General features: G+C 42.6%; 1 protein-coding gene across 3 annotated transcripts; it reads left to right on the top strand.

Annotated features, from left to right (window-relative positions):
* The first annotated feature begins 51 nt into the window (after positions 1-51).
* Positions 52-16,780, top strand: RINT1 (RAD50 interactor 1). Of its 3 annotated transcripts, XM_081023575.1 has the most exons (16): positions 52-161; positions 1,923-2,002; positions 2,183-2,247; positions 2,847-3,042; positions 4,483-4,724; positions 5,773-5,946; positions 6,026-6,178; positions 7,398-7,554; positions 9,184-9,294; positions 9,697-9,922; positions 11,497-11,634; positions 13,025-13,224; positions 13,461-13,675; positions 14,856-15,036; positions 15,130-15,248; positions 16,311-16,780. In XM_081023575.1, exons 2-16 carry the CDS (start codon positions 1,949-1,951, stop codon positions 16,531-16,533), a joined length of 2,454 nt encoding a protein of 817 aa, XP_080879701.1. In that variant the 5' UTR covers positions 52-161; positions 1,923-1,948; the 3' UTR covers positions 16,534-16,780. The 3 variants fall into 3 exon arrangements, with proteins under 3 accessions (XP_080879701.1, XP_080879703.1, XP_080879702.1); XM_081023577.1 differs by lacking the exons at positions 52-161; positions 1,923-2,002 and having other exon boundaries at positions 2,855-3,042; XM_081023576.1 differs by lacking the exons at positions 52-161; positions 1,923-2,002 and having other exon boundaries at positions 2,200-2,247; positions 2,822-3,042.
* The last annotated feature ends 43 nt before the right edge of the window (positions 16,781-16,823 follow it).

Here is a 16,823-nt window from a genome sequence, read left to right as displayed (position 1 = left end):
CGCCTCCGTGCCACGTGACCCCGCCCCCTTTCCTCGCGCCGCTTCCGCGTCGACCTGGAGGCGGTGTAGTGGGCGTGGCTTGAGCCCGGTCCTCCTTCGCGCCCCTCTGAGGGGACGGAGACTGCGTGGCGCTCGAGGCTCCAGCAGCGGCTCTTCTTCAGGTGGGACGCCGGGGAAGGAGGTCGCTGAGAGAGCCGGGGTGGGGTGACCGCGTCTGGCCGGACATGGTGGACATGGGGCAGGGGGAGGCTGAGGGGTCGGCCGGAGCAGTGCCCCTCTGGTGGTGGCCCAATAAATGTGATAATGTGTCACATTTAAAGGGAAGCTTTTAATGTTTGGTGTATTACAGTATTTTAATATTTTTTTGGAAGCCATCCAGAGTGGCTGGGGAAGCCCAGCCAGATGGGCGGGGTATACATAATAAATTATTATTATTATTATTATTACCCCTCTAAATCCTTAAGTGTGCTTCTAATAGAGAAGTTATGGTAGCCTGTTACTTTATGAAACTGCTGATGTTGCAAGTTGCTGCCCCCCCCCCCCATTGGGGCAGAAATACAGCTAATATGTGAATCACAAAGATCCAGCTCAAAGCTAGAACGTAAGTTGCTACATGGTGCAAATGGCTCCACGTAACACAGGTTCCCAGCATGCACACTAACACAATGTAACAGAACACGGTGGGAATCAGAACCTAATCAGCAGAAATTGCCAGTGCTTGTTGTGCATGTGTATTAAACATGAAATGAGGTAATGATGTTCAGTGAATGCTCGGGTTGCGAGCGTGATCCGTGCGGGCTGCACGTTTAAAACCCGCAGTGTTCGCAACCTGCAGCGGCGCGTCTGCACACATGCAGGTTGCGATTCGGCGCTTCTGCGCACGCGCAAAGCACTATTTAGCACTTCTGCGCATGCGTGACTGCCGAAACCCGGAAGTAACCCGTTCCGGTACTTCCAGGTTTCGGCGGGTACGTAGCCCGAAAAAACACAACCTGAAGCGTCTGTAACCCGAGGTATGACTGTATATGATTGGTCAAAATTGAAATGCTTTGTTTAAAACTTTATAAATACCACTGCCTGGACCACCAGGCAGGGTTGCAGTTTTGCAGAATGATCTGACTAACCTATTGCTTTGCAATAAACAACATTGGACTCCTAACTCCTCACGTTTCTGAGTTTTATTGGCATAAACTCAGGAGTCCTGTTGTTCTGTGTAGCTGTTGTGGACAAGGAAAAAACTACAAATGAAGGTAAATCTTAAGAAGACCAGTAGTTTGAAGTTGCTATTACAAACATCAGAAGAGCCCTGGTGAATCATCTAGTCCAGCATCATATTTTCAAAGTGGCCAGCCTATAGAAAGCCTTCAAGCAGGACCTGAGCGCAACAGCATTCTTCCCAGGTGTCATTCTGTGCTACTGACATTCAGAGGCATTTTGCCTTTGACAGTGGAGGTAGCATATAGCCGCCATGGCTAATAGGCATTGAGAGTTTGGATTTGATATCCCGCTTTATCACTACGCGAAGGAGTCTCAAAGCGGCTAACATTCTCCTTTCCCTTCCTCCCCCACAACAAACACTTTGTGAGGTGAGTGGAGCTGAGAGACTTCAGAGAAGTGTGACTGGCCCAAGGTCACCCAGCAGCTGCATGTGGAGGAGCGGAGACGCGAACCCGGTTCCCCAGATTACGAGTCTATTGCTCTTAACCACTACACCACACTGGCTCTCTAATGGGTTCTAATGGGTACATACATTTGTTCCAGTGAACCCCTTTCAAGTCTCGTGTGCTGGGTGCATTTTGTGATTACATCCAATATAATCTCTATTTTAAAGGCAGATCGTTTGATATTGGCACACTTCTTAGTGTCAAATTATGCTGCTTGGTTTGTAATTTTCTGAAATGTAGATTATTTTTTTCCTGCAGAAAATATCCCTTCAGAGTGGGCTACAATGGAGATGGTTGAACCACTCTTGAACAGTGATGCAACTTTGGACCTTCAAGAGGCAAGTGAACTTTCTTTCACTGTTTATCTATTTTCTAGATTTATACTTATAATATTTTTGCATTTCCAATCTGCCCATCCGAAAGCAGATGTAATGGATATTGCAAGACAGTGTTGCATTGCTCCTGAAAGCTGATATTGAAAGGAGGTGGACTCAAACTGTGCCTCTTTATCTCAGCAGGAGACCAACAAAGAGGAAGGGCTAGGAGGAGAAACAGAAGATTCTGAAGAAGCTCAACTTCTATGGTGGGTACTCTCAGGGCTCTTCCAGACAACCTGTTTATTCAGCATTCATCCTGATTTACATGCCCAAAGCTTATGCAGTGGTTAGATGCTGTTCAGTCCTAATTGAGCAATCACTGATTTGTTTGAGATGAGGTTATATAACAATGAGCATTTATCCTGATTTGCTTGCATGGTGTTAACATGTCTTCCCATTAGTCATTTGTTCATCTCCCACTTTTCAGTCTGTTTCTCCATCACTTTCCAAACAGCAAAAGTTTTGAGTTGTTGCTTTTAAGTGGTTCTTTTCATACAAGGACAGCAAAGCATTTGCATTATATTAAAGGCAAAGGGCATAGTTCTGGTATATGGCTAGGAGCAGATTCCAGTTTTGTGACATTGCAGTAATACTTTTTTCTCATTGAAAAATGTCGCTGGAGTAATCTATTCTGAAGAAAATAACCACTCAGATATTTTCCAGCTTATATTTCCATATTTAATAAAATTTGCACACCTCTTTCTATTAGTATTTTTGTTGAACTGAAGTTCAATTAATATATCTTATTCCAAATGGACTTCACATTTGCTTTGCATACAGGTTAACTCAAACCTTTTTAACTCAGTGTTGCAGGTGATCCAAAGATGGAAGCCCTGGACAGCAGAAAAGAGAGAATTGCTAGAGACCCAGAGAGCTGCGATATCCCTTTTTATGTGTCTGAATTTGTGGAAAGGGAGGTTGGAACAGACTACGAGTCATTAAGCAAGCTTGGCAGACTTATTGAACAGCTGTCAGAAAATAAAGCAAAGCTAGAAGAACAGGTGAGTTGCATATGTTTGGTACATGAACATAGCGCACCCTGTTCACAAACTTTGAGCTGTGTTGTCTGTACAAATGATGGGGAGCATAATCACTGATATTAGGGCCATGTCATGTTCACATATTGGGAATAACAATTCACTAGATTTAAGAATGCCGCCCCAATCTGTCCTTCAACATCTGGGAGGGATTTTTTTTAAAAAACAGTTGCACAATTTGGCATGTGTTATACTTGCAGATCATATTGAAACATCATGTCCTATGCGTGGATGGAATGCAGAATGGACACAATCCCATTCTGCTGACTAGTTAGCCCATTCTTTGCAATTTGCATCTTCACCATCTTCACCATATGTTCTTCCATTTATGCATGCTTTCTGTATCTCCTATGCTGTAGGTATCAGCCCTTTGTTTACTTCTGCGGTTTCATTTCTTTAATACAGTTGCTATATTCCTTCTTTTATGACAGTTATTTAGCTTACATAAATGAGAGCATGCTACTAATAATGAATCAATTACATTTGTTTCAGGGGAGGTGATATGGGAACTAGAGGAACTTTGGCCAGAGTCCAAAGCAGATTTAAAAGCTGTCGGGATTTTTTTTATTTTCATAATTGCATTTCATTCCAGTTTTAGGTTGTTCAGGCTATTCATGCATATCTGAGAGTTGGGTCCACTGAGCACAGTGACCTAGTCCTCATGTCATATTAAACCATAGTTTAAAACAACCTAAGATTTCTATGTAAATAGGTAGCGCTCATTTACATTAAATTCCTGCATTCTTCTCCATGAATGAAACAAGCCAGTCTCCTAGTTTGTTTCTCTCCACGCAAACCATGAGTGGTTGCCAAGACTGGTTCTGACCATTGGCCATGCTAGCTGGGCTGTTGGGTGCGGAAAACTGGCAACATCAGGAGACTCACAGGCTCCCCATCCCTGTTACAGATGGTCAGAGGTGTAAGGAAGCTGGGATTAACTCAATCAGTAGGGCATGAGGCTCTTAATTTCAGGGTCGTGGGTTTGAGCCCCATGTTGGGCAACAGATTCCTTCATTGCAGAGGGTTGGACTAGATGACCCTCATGGTCCCTCCCAACTCTACAAGTCTATGATTCTATGAGGTCTAGTATAGTCTTACAACTGAAACGAGGATTTAGGGATTGATCTGTTAGATTGCATGCTTCTCTTGCCTTTTCCCTCTTCCTTATGAAGTTCTCTCCAGCCTGCTCTCTTTGGGTTTCCTGTTACCTGTTCCCAGGGCAAGAAGAGAGAAGCAGTTTGTGTACAATCAAATCCCATGTAGCCCTTATTACGTCTTAAGCCTTAGTTTCAATTATTTGTCTGAATTGGACGAAATCAGCTACATATGTGTTCCTCTGCCACATAATAGAAATGTCTTACAGTGTACAGATGCCTGTTGCCTCTTTAACGTATATTTATATAGGTGCTCACAGTTTCGTCTGAAGTTCCCAAAAGAATTCAGAAGGCCTTACAGAATGCAGAAGACTCTAAAAAATCTCTCAATCAGCTTCTAGAGAAGGAAAGCCTGTTGTACGATTCAATTAATGATCACTTGATGACATCCAAGCCATGGATGGAGGATCTTGGTGTACTGATAAGTCAGATAAAAGAAGTTGAAAGGCACCTGGCTTATTTAAAATGGATTTCACAAATAGAGGAGTTAAGGTAAATAGTACCTCACATTATGTGTTTTGGGCATGATGAAAGATTTAGAGTCTCCAAATACTTTAAATTGTTTTTATGTGTTGCATTATATCTTGTCAATTTGTTTTGATGCTTTTTTTTTGATAAAGCAACAACAATAATAATAATTACAATTACATACATACCTTGAAACAAGGTAGGGTACATAGAGCCCCCCTCTTTAAAATGAAAGTTGCAATCCTATTGGTTACTGTGTGACGCAGAAAGGATATATGACTGAATCAAGAGCCTTGTGTTCCCTCCCAGATATCTGATTGGTAGAATTCTTATGTTTTTGAAAGGACTCTGTGTTGGATCAGAGGAGTTATGTGCTCTGCATTTGCATATGCTATTCCCCATCCGAAGAGATCATTGCTATGGGTCCATTGTTTTATTTAGGTGTTTTTGTGCATGTGTGTGGAATTTTTTTTAGTTTGCAAGCTTCTTTGAACAAGCTATAAATGGTTAACACAATCCAGATTTATTTGGTTTAAATAATTAAAAACTCCATATGCATTGTAAATATTAATTTCCTACACAACAAAGTAGGAATATGTGGAGCCTTCAGTTGGGTGGGGCAAGATAATCAAAATAGTTAATAGATTTTGTGGTGCATCTGAATTTTTATAGTTTATTTAAATTGCTTGCCATGTGTCTTAGGTTGAGGTTTTTAACATTTTTAGCCTGATATTCTCTTGGTGTCCTGATATGCAGAAATCAGCAGCTGAAGTTTCTTACAGCATGGAGATGAACACTGATTCCTGCTAATCCCTGCAGATCCTGTTGGTGGATATTAACTTTTCTGTTCTGTTGTTTTGGTGAGAGGGTTCAGACAGATTTCTAAGACTTAGATTTCTTTACATGATTTTAAGTGCAATTTTGTAGTGGTATTTGTTCAGCTCCTCTGTCTACAAACATGTCAGGTGGCCATCTGATAAGGCGCACCAGCAACTGTAATATTAAGCACTTCATAAATAATTGTAAAATCAAGATCTTTTCACATTAGCCTGCTCACTTTTTTCTTTTCTAGCGACAACATTCAGCAATATCTCATGACTAACAATGTGCCAGAGGCTGCTACAACTCTAGCAACCATGGCTGAAGTTGATATCAAGCTTCAGGAGTCATCTTGTTCTCATCTTCTTTCTTTTGTAAGATCTACTGTTCAATTCTGGCACAAGATCCTGAAGGATAAATTGTCAAGGTAGGAATATGAAATAATTATTTCAATTTTGTTTTGCATTACTAAGTCAGAGTAATTTTTATATGTTCTTCTATTGCAGTGATTTTGAGGAGACTTTAAATCATCTTCATTGGCCATTTGTTGGACCAACACAATCCCAGCCATTTGGCTTGGCTACACCGCCAGCCAACGCCCAAGAGATATACACAAACTTCGAGACACTCTTTTCTCAGCTTCTGAAACTACAAACTTCGTATCCTTGGAAAAAACATAAAGCTGGTCCTTCCCTAGTGGGCATATGCATAAGCTCCAAAGTAGTGTAGATTAAAGGTAAAGGGACCCCTGACCGTTAGGTCCAGTCGTGGCCGACTCTGGGGTTGCGGCGCTCATCTTGCTTTATTGGCCTAGGGCGCCAGCGTACAGCTTCCGGGTCGTGTGGCCAGCATGACTAAGCTGCTTCTGGCGAACCAGAGCAGCACACGGAAACACCGTTTACCTTCCTGCCAGAGCGGTACCTATTTATCTACTTGCACTTTGACGTGCTTTTGAACTACTAGGTTGGCAGGAGCAGGGACCGAGCAACGGGAGCTCACCCTGTCGCGGGGATTCGAACCGCCAACCTTCTGATCGGCAAGTCCTAGGCTCTGTGGTTTAACCCACAGTGCCACCCGCTGTGGTTGATTACCTTGTGCTAAATGAATTATTATGGCATGCTAATTTTGCCACTAACTGGGAAAACAAAACAAAGCGGCCTGGCATGCTCTTGTGCCTTGATCTGCAGAAACCGGCAGGTGAAGATTTTCACAACATGGAGATATGCAATGCCACCGCCTTGCAACTGCAGATCAAGAAGCAGACGTTAAGGATAGGATCCAGACCAAGCTTGGTCCCATCAGAATCAAGAGTCAAAAATTAGTAATGTCTAAGTTTCAGTGTGTGACCAGCTTGTTATGAATCCAACCAAATTGTCAGAAGTCAAGAATTCTGTGTTTATTTTTAAAAGTTTGGACCAAGAGAAGTTTGAGCAGAGTTTCATTTCTACATTGGGATTTTATTTATTATGCAGTGTACACTGTTGACCTCCCTGTAAAGCGGTTCCTGAGGGTTATGGGGATCCTCCAGAACTGTGTGAGATATGGGGCAAGTGAGCTGTAGCTAATATAAATCAATGCTTCTTGTCGTAGCAAAGTGACTTAATAACACTAATGGAGTCCAGAAAGATAAGCCTTGATGACACTTTGCTAAGCAAACTGAACAAAAACAGGGTATAATTTGAGGAGGAGTGAAGAGAGAGGCTTTGTCTTCCATTTTGTACCCTGTAGATAGCAGGGAGGCGTACAAGCAGATCACACTACTCTGCCTGCTTATCATGATCCCTTCCAACATTTTTCTCACTTAGGATGTGGTCCAGACATCTATATGCCTGTATCTGTATCAATAAGACGTTTAACTTTGACTCTTAAAAATCTCAGAGATGAACTATTAACCAAACCAAAACAGCTTCCAGAAAAATACATTCTTCCTCCATCTCCACCTATCATACTACCTATGCAGATCATGCTGGCTCCTCTTCAGAAAAGATTCAAGTATCATTTCACAGGAAACAGACAAACAAATGTGCTGAGCAAGGTAGGTTGATGGTGTTGTACAAAATCATTGTCTTAAATAGAACCTTCTAAAAGGATATATGAAGGAAGGGGGGTGGAATGGGATGTGCATATGTGCCTCTCAAAATTTACTAGTCCTTCCATCCATTTTCAGCCTTCATTTAAAATACAACCTTTAGCTCTCTAGATGTTGCTGGACTCCCAATTCCCATGCGCCCCAGTCAGCATGGCTAACGGTTAGGGACGATGGGAGTCCAACATGCAACAGGCCACAAGTTCCCCATCCCTGATCTTGCTCTTTTAACTCACACAGCTGCAACAGCAAAAATATGCAGACAACATCTTATTAGTCAGAAGTAAACCTCTCCCTGCATTACATTAGGAAGATTGGCATGTATTTGGCATTTTGTGCATCTTTTAAAATGTACAAAATACCGTATTTTTCGCTCCATAAGGCTGCACCTGACCATAAGGTGCACCTAGTTTTTAGAGGGGGAATTCAAGGGGGAAAATATTCTTTAAAGGGAGCGCTTAGGAGAGCCTGGGATGCATCCCAGGCTCTGCTCAGCGCTCCCTTTCACGAGCTGCGTGGAGTGTGTGTGTGGCTCTTGGGGGGTTTTCCCCAAGGAGGGAGAAGGGCAGTCCATCACTGACGGGCTGCCCTTCTCCCTCCTCGGGGAAAAGCCCCCAAGAGCCACACACACACACACACTCCGCGCGGCTCTTTAAAGGGAGCGCGGCTCTTGGGGGCTTTTGCGGGAAGTGGGGGAAGTGAGAGAGCCTTGCTCTGTCACTTCCCCCACCTCCCGCAAGAGCCATGAGCTCTTTAAAGGGTGCGCGGCTCCTGCGGGCTTTTCTATGAGGTAGGGGAATTCCCACCTCCCGCAAAAGCCCGCAGGAGCCACGCACTCTTTAAGGAGTGTGCAGCTCCCACAGGCTTTTCTACGAGGAGGGAGAAGGGACTGATGCGGCCAGTCAGTCCCTTCTTCCTCCTGGGGAAAAGCCCGCAAGAGCCGCGTGGAGCTTGTGTGCGGCTCTTGGGGGCTTTTCCCACCTGCTTCCCCCCTGCATTCGCTCCATAAGACGCACACACATTTCCCCTTACTTTTTAGGAGGGAAAAAGTGCGTCTTATGGAGTGAAAAATACAGTAACACATGATTTTAGTAACAACTTTAAGTGAACTCTAGACATCTTATAAACATATTGGACTAACTTGATCTAGGTTTTTGCTGCTTTTCATTGATTTCCAATGTACTCCATTCTCCCAGTTTCCAGAAAGGTAGCTGTGTTGGTCTGTTGCAACAAAAACAACAAAGTGCCACAAGAGTTTGGTGTTTATATCCCTTCTATTGGCCTGTGACTCGAATAGTCTATTTCCTATATCTTTTAAGGAAATTCTTGTCTGTACTGCAGCACACACCTATAGCAAGCATGAGCATGTGTTCTGCTTATTAAACTATTTTTGGTTAAGCACTTCCCTTGCCAAGCACAAACCACTTAATTTCTGGGAATATAAAAAGCAGTGGCGAGGGCTGCTAGAGGGGAACTGGGCCAACAGGCTAAGGTGATGTATGATGCTATGATCGGACAAAATAGGTTGCATCTTTGACCTAACAACCGATACTGTGAATTCTTCTCCTTTCTCAAAAGCCTGAATGGTACCTAACCCAGGTACTCATGTGGATAGGAAATCATGCTAAGTTTCTTGAAGACAAAATCCAACCAGCTTTGGACAAGGCAGGTGTATCGGTGAATGCAAAGGTAAGCATCTCTGTATATTGTTAACATACTGATAACCATGAAATTATACATCCGGCACAGGATGGGCAGAAGATTGACTGGAAACAACTGTTACGATCACTGGGTGTTTTCCAGTTGATCAGCAAGGATTTCTGACTCCCGATTGATTATTGGCAGCAGCAAGAAAGTGACACATGCAGACTACTGAAATTAAGAAAGATGGGGGTGGGCAAGATACTCAGTTTGAAAGGACTGTGAGAAAATGTTCTAGGCTCAGGATTTTTTAATTCTAAATGTGTCTCTTTTGTGCATGGGTGGTGGGGCATTGATTTTTAAAAAAGGAGATTCCACCAGCCTGAAGTTTAACCGTTTCTGATACAAATGCAGTTGTCATCTGAATTAATCTCTTCGTTTCTTCTTAAGCTGGAATTTTCCCGAGCTTTGGTGATACTGATCCTTGAGAAGCTGGCTGCCGATATCCCTTGCTTGTTGTATGACGACAACCTCTTTTGTCACCTGGTGGATGAGGTACTTCTCTTTGAGAGAGAGCTGCACAGCGTTCATGGGTATCTCAACAGCTTGCCCAGCTGCATGCACATTCTCTCTGAAGAAACCTGTTTTCAAAGATGGTTAACTGTGGAAAGAAAATGTAAGACCTGACTTGGTTAAAAACCAGACCTGAAGAAATGGGGTGTTTGGGGAGGGGGGCCATTCCAAACTCCCCTACCTTGGGGGAATAACTGTTTTAAATCTGAACAAGTCTTGGAACTAGAGTTGTGCCCTAAATGTTTGCATTTGGGATAGAATTTACGGTGTACGTAGTTTTCTGCAGAGGCCCATGATTGTAAGAAACACAGTCCGTGCTGCTGCTCCTAACAGTGTCAGGCTTTTGGTGGGGAGAGGTATATAGATCTGTCTGATAGTGATCCTGATGCACAGCAAAGGATATAGCTTGTTTCCTAATCAGGAGGCCTACTTGATAGCCGCTAGAGGGATATCCCAGGAATATTAGTTGTCAGACATAGCATGGTAGAACCAACTTTACGGGGAGAGGGTTAAGATGCCAATACAGTGGTGCCTCGCAAGACGAAATTAATCCGTTCCGCGAGTCTCTTCGTCTTGCGGTTTTTTCATCTTGCGAAGCACGGCTATTAGCGGCTTAGCGGCTATTAACGGCTTAGCGGCTTAGCGGCTATTAACGGCTTAGCGGCTTTAAGAAAAAGGAAACAAACTCGCAAGAACTTGCAAGACGTTTCGTCTTGCGAAGCAAGCCCATAGGGAAATTCGTCTTGCGGAACGACTCAAAAAACGGAAAACTCTTTCGTCTAGCGAGTTTTTCGTCTTGCGAGGCATTCGTCTTGCGGGGCACCACTGTATCCATGAATTAAGGCTAGATTTTTAGCCATTGAGACTATTGAGATACGCTTCTAGGAGATGGCTGAGCTTGCCAAAGGAACACTGCTGTAACATCTGAGCTCTTCAGAGCTTTTTATCTACTGCAAAGCAAATCCCTGACAAAGAAAATAGAGGCAAGAACAGACTGTACCACCAGAGATCAGGCAGCTGATGCATATTTGCTTTCCATGTCAGATCCATCTTCCTATTTCTGCATGAATAGTACTCTCTTTGCTATTGTTCTTGTTCCTTTTATTGTTCAGGAGACTTTAAAGTAGAGAAGAAACCACAATAGCAAAAGCAACCTGGAAAAGGATGCATTATTGCTAATTAACCCCTTATTACAGTTTATCGTAAAATTGAAGATCAGGTCAATAAGAAGTTAAATTTGTAAAACCTATGAAATTCGAATAAACAACTGTAAAAATGTGGCACTAGAAAGTGTTAAGCTTTACTTTGGCTAATACTTGCATAAAGATAATACTGTTTGTCAGTTTTGTAAGGGATTTTAGCAGTTGGTATAAGAGAACTCATCTGATTCCAGGGCGTTATTGATAAACGTGTTCTCTTACTGGGTTCATATTGGCTGTTTTAGCTGTTACTAAGGTTCATTCAGTTAACTCCTTTAGTAGAAGCAGCAACTTAACTTTGATTTGAAATTGCCGTATTTGATACGTTTTTCCCCTGTCCCAAATTTCATTTTAAAAAGGAACAATTTGTTTCCCTCTTGAAATAAAATTTGAAATAATAAGGTAACTACAGTAAGTTATTCTGTTTTAACTAAGGTAACTATTTAAATATTCTTCATTGGTTTTCTGTGCCTGGCAGTTGCTCTTCAAAAGATGGACTCGATGCTTTCATCTGAAGCTGCCTGGATATCACAGTATAAAGACATTACAGATGTCGATGAAATGAAAGTCCCTGATTGTGCTGAAACTTTTATGACTCTGCTACTGGTTATCACAGGTAATTATAACGTTTCTGGCATTGGGTTCTGGCATTGGGTTGTTGATTGTGTTACAGTTCTTGAATTATTCAAGAACTGTAACGCAATCAGCAAGGAAATCAACGTCCTATCAGGACGTTGTCCTATCAGCTACAGTTGTCACCAAATAACAACAACAACAACAATAATTTATTATTTCTACCCCGCCCATCTGGCTGGGTTTCCCCAGCCACTCTGGGCAGCTTTCAACAGAACCTTAAAAACAGAATAAAACTTCAAACATTAAAAACTTCCCTAAACAGGGCTGCCTTCAGATGTCTTCTAAAAGTCAGATAGTTGTTTAGTTCCTTGACATCTCATGGAAGGGCGTTCCACAGGGCAGGTGCCACAACCGAGAAGACCCTCTGCCTGGTTCCCTGAAACTTCGCTTCTCACAGTGAGGGAACTGCCAGAAGGCCCTCAGTGCTGGACCTCAGTGTCCGGGCTGAACAATGGGGGTGAAGACGCTCCTTCAGGTCTACTGGGCCGAGGCCATTTAGGGCTTTAAAGAAGTAAGAGTTGGAAATTGGAATTGCATCTGCATTGGAACAAATCGGTGTAGTTTCTGTTCATTCTTCTTTCCATCAGTGAATAATTCACAAGGTAGTCATGGCACTGTTAATACTAACAGCGTGAATATGTTGGACAATTACTGCTGGGATAATGTACCTTTAAAAAAGAAAAACAATCTAAGAATACTCAGAAACCTAAAAGAGACCAAACATTGCTAATAATTATAGTATGGATTTTGAGTGTACGTTAAGCAGGTACCTTATGCTTTGAGTAGCATGGAGCAGCATCAGTTAATTCAGAGGAAGTTAATTGCCCTTTCCATCATCATCTCATGCATATTCCATTGAGTTGACTCACACTCAACTGTGTGTAGTATTTCAGGCTTAGGCCTGCTGAAATCAGTGGGGAAAAGTTAGTCATTGTTAACTTCAGGTCCATTGAAACCATGGTGGCTAACTTCCTCTAGATCCAGCCTAATGTGTTTTAGGTTGATACCCCTATTTTATTAAGTTAGTTAGCAGTCAGTGTTTGGCATAGAACAACAGACAAATGCCATTAGGGGAATGAAATGTGGCCTCTGTGTGTCTGCAGAACAAGTTCCCAGTCTGTCTTGTATCCATTAAAAATGCTCTTTCTGTGGGACAGCAGAGACTATGAAAAGGAGGCAAAAGTGTTAAGTGCCATAGCGCGAAGCATTGAGCACCTTAATAAACAATTTTTTGTAACACCATTCCCATTCCTTAAACAGGGCCACTTAAGTCTGTGGTGAAATCTTGGACGGTAGGTGCTTTCTAACAAAAGAGGGCCTTTAAAAAGATGTAATAATTTACCAAATTCCTTGTAATGTGTTCTGCATAGATAGGTATAAACACCTTCCTGCAGCTGCCCGAAAGCTTCAGTTCCTGGAGTTGCAGAAGGAGTTGGTGGATGACTTCAGGATACGGCTAACTCAGGTTATGAAGGAAGAGACCAGAGTGCCTTTAGCCTTTCGCTATTGCGCCATCCTCAATGCTGTGAACTACATAGCAACAGTCCTGGCAGACTGGGCGGACAACGTTGTAAGTGATGATCGTTTTACATAGCTACAGTTGCTCTTTGTGGATTGCCAAAACTTAATTTCAAAAGCATTTTGTTACACAACTGCCCCTATTTATTCACAGTTTAGAATTGCCTTTCGCTTGCACTGATAGAATTCAGTACATTTTCAAAGTGCAGGGGATCAGATTGCGGCCATTTTAAGGTGCGACAATTTTGGGGCGACAGTGCATACAGCGGGGTCTTCATGTCTATCTAGTTCTTTTTGCAGCTTCAGCAGGCGGCGCTGGAAGTTTGTGCTGATAGCAACGCACTAAATAAGCTGCAGCTAGGACAACTGGCTTCCATGGAAAGCTCCGTATTTGACGACATGATCAACCTCCTGGAGCGACTAAAGCATGACATGCTGACTCGTCAGGTGGAGCATGTCTTCAGAGAGGTCAAAGAGGCTGCCAGGATGTACAAAAAGGAAAGGTAACACTTTGCTGGACACATTTTAATTTGTACACAGTTTGGAAGGGAGTGAAGGGGAATTTTAAAAATGTATAGCCTGCGTTCTTCTTCCCACAATACTGTATGCCATTACCTTGTTTTATAAAACCTGATCCTGCATCTGGCAGGATACAGATATCTGAAAGGAATGACTATTTTGAGGGAGAACAATCATCAAGGAATTATATTCCGTGCTTGTTGTGAGATTGATAAATAAATCGGCTGTTTTATCGTGCCATGAAAAACACTTGTGTCTTCAAGATGTAGTAACAATTTTTGCCATTTAGAGAACCCAGTTTTGTCACCTGAATATTCGGGGGGGATTAGAGCAATTCTTCCAGTTCTAGAGTAGTTGTGCAGTTTGACCCAGTAGTGTTACAGCTTTGGAACACAGAATTGCTTCCAAAAACTGTCTTAATGTTCAAGATGGTTAAATAAAGCTATGTTTGTTTTTATTTTAAGAGTCCACTATGATTCCACTTTGTTTTATCGTATATCATATCATATATCACAGAGTTTGAAGGGACACCCGAGGATCATCTAGTCCAGCCCGCTGCAGTGCAGGAGCATGCAGCTGTCCCTCCCATTCAGGGATCGAACCTGCAACCTTGGCATTATCAGCACCATGCTCTAACCAACTGAGCTATCCAGGATGGATACTAGTCACTGTGGTTTTGGGATCTAGTAATGTGTGTATTAAAATACATTCCTCCCCCTTGCCCCACCCTGCTGGCAAGGATGCTGCTACTGCGTTCCCACCATCCCTGGCCCATTAGGTGCCTTAACTGGGGCCAATGGGAGTTGGACTCCAGGAACATCACAGGTCACAGGTTCACCATCCCTGTGCAATGGAGAGATTCCTAATGCCAGTGGCAAAATGCAAAGACAATGTACTGGTTGTGTCTCCTAGACATTAACAGGTGTTTTTCTGGACTCTCTACTCCTTGAGAAGCTTTGAACCAGAATGTCAGGGATGGAAGCTGGGCTCTGCCATTGAGCTAGATGTGGTCCCCTTCCCCATCTGTCAAGAATCTGTCAAGGCTTATCTGGAATCGCAAACGGAAACAGATCTCATGAAGTGTCTTGTAAACTCCCAAGCCAACTTTGAGTAGGGTGCTGTCAGAAGCCTTCCTTTGCAGTGACGATTTTCTGTTTCTTTCAGGTGGCTGTCTTTGCCTTCCCAGTCAGAACAGGCTGTGATGTCTCTGTCAGCCACTGCCTGCCCACTGCTAATGACCTTGAGAGACCAGCTCCTACAGCTAGAGCAGCAGCTTTGCTACTCGTTGTTCAAAATCTTCTGGCAAATGCTTGCAGAGAAGGTGGACTTGTTTATCTATCAGGAAGTAAGTGTCTGTCCTGTGTGACTAGGGCCGTAATGATAAATCATGCCATAAATGTTCACTATGACCTGCCTGTTTTTTGTATGCTGTGTACAGATCATTCTGGCCAATCACTTTAATGAAGGAGGAGCAGCGCAGCTGCAGTTTGACATGACCAGGAATCTTTTCCCTTTGTTCTCACATTACTGCAAGAGGCCAGAGAATTATTTCAAACAGTAAGTAAAACATATCTCACTTTCTAGTTTACTTCAAAACTTATATATTGGGGGGGGGGGGGAATAGAGGAGTTGCAACGATCCTCTTCTTCCTACCCTTTTGTTATGAACACTTTTCTGAGAAAGGGTGTGTGTGTGTGTGTGAGAGAGAGAGAGAGAGAGAGAGAGAGAGAGAGAGAATGAGTGTGTCATCCCTTTTAAGAGTTTTAATAAAAATGTAGACTGGCAACAGCCAGTGTGGTGTAGTGGTTAAGAGCAGTGGACTCGTAATCTGGTGAACCGGGTTCACTTCCCTGCTCCTCCACATGCAGCTGCTGGGTGACCTTGGGCCAGTCACACCTCTTTGAAGTCTCTCAGCCCCACTCACCTCACAGAGTGTTTGTTGTGAGGGAGGAAGGGAAAGGAGATTGTTAACCGCTTTGAGACTCCTTTGGGTAGTAATAAAGTGGGATATCAAATCCAAACTCTTCTTCTTCTTCTTCTTCTTCTTCTTCTTCTTCTTCTTCTTCTTCTTCTTCTTCTTCTTCTTTTTCTTCTGCTAGCATTTACAGTAGGGTTGGTTATATTGCAATTTTATGTTGTGAACCGCCATGAGATCTACAGGTATATGGCAGTTAGTTAGTTAGTTAGTTAGTTAGATAAGCAAGCAAGCATATAAAGACCACTGCTTAATACTTTTACATCACTGTTGGGGAATAATTATGGGACAAGTTTAAGGCGTAAAAGCATAAGATCATGATCCTTGCCAAATTAACTGGAAGATAGTAGTTAAATAACATAACTTCTGCAAGCATGGGTTCCCTCCCCCGTTTTGTACAAAAAAGTGAACTTACCATTTACAGGCTGAGGTATTTAGTGAGATATTTGTCACTTAAAGAAAAAAAAAAGCTGATATAGCATGAAGATCTGTTGTTCCAATTTCTCTGTTTTAAATGTGGTTTGTCATGTGGCAGGATGGGCTGCTATATAAGCAACAAGCCTAAAGTTCCCCTCCAAGCGTTTGCATAGCTCTCTAGGTTTTCCCCTGTTCTGAAATGAGGACTTTCTCATTTTCTTTTTCAGCATAAAGGAGGCCTGTATTGTGCTGAATTTAAATGTTGGCTCAGCCCTACTTTTAAAGGATGTGCTTCACTCAGCCACTGAAAACAGAGCTGAAACCACCCTGAATTCAAGTCAGCCCACAGCAATGGCAGCATTAAATGAACTTGGAATTTACAAGTTAGCGCAGCAAGATGTCGAGATTCTTCTTAATTTGAGAACAAACTGGCCTAACACTGGGAAATGAGCAAATAGAGAGATTAATCACTGTTGAATTCTGTGAGAAACAAAGCCAACTTTATCAATGCTCCTACTTTTCTCTGTGCTAAACTAACTTTTTCAGTGAAGATGAAAGAGCTGTATACATGTCACAGTTTCAAAGATACTGTTTCGTGTTGGGTACAGTTCAGCAAGTATTATAACTGAACAATATGTTCAGCTGGAATATAGTCTTGTCCAACACCAGTGTGACAAATACAGTTTTCTCAGCTGACTTTCTGTGGTAGTCAAGTAAAGTTATTGTCATTACAGGGCATA

This window comes from Podarcis pityusensis (genome assembly GCF_964106645.2).
Source record: "Podarcis pityusensis genome assembly, chromosome: 10".
In the NCBI taxonomy this organism is placed as follows: Eukaryota; Metazoa; Chordata; class Lepidosauria; order Squamata; family Lacertidae; genus Podarcis; species Podarcis pityusensis.
This window is presented reverse-complemented; position numbering and strand designations above follow the sequence as displayed.

Excerpts from the sequence above, each read along its gene's own strand:
- RINT1 (XM_081023575.1), top strand. The coding sequence starts at position 1,949 with ATGGAGATGGTTGAACCACTCTTGAACAGTGATGCAACTTTGGACCTT. Across the intron at positions 4,725-5,772 it reads TCACAAATAGAGGAGTTAAG|CGACAACATTCAGCAATATC; the intron begins GTAAATAGTACC and ends TTTCTTTTCTAG. Across the intron at positions 7,555-9,183 it reads AAACAAATGTGCTGAGCAAG|CCTGAATGGTACCTAACCCA; the intron begins GTAGGTTGATGG and ends CTTTCTCAAAAG.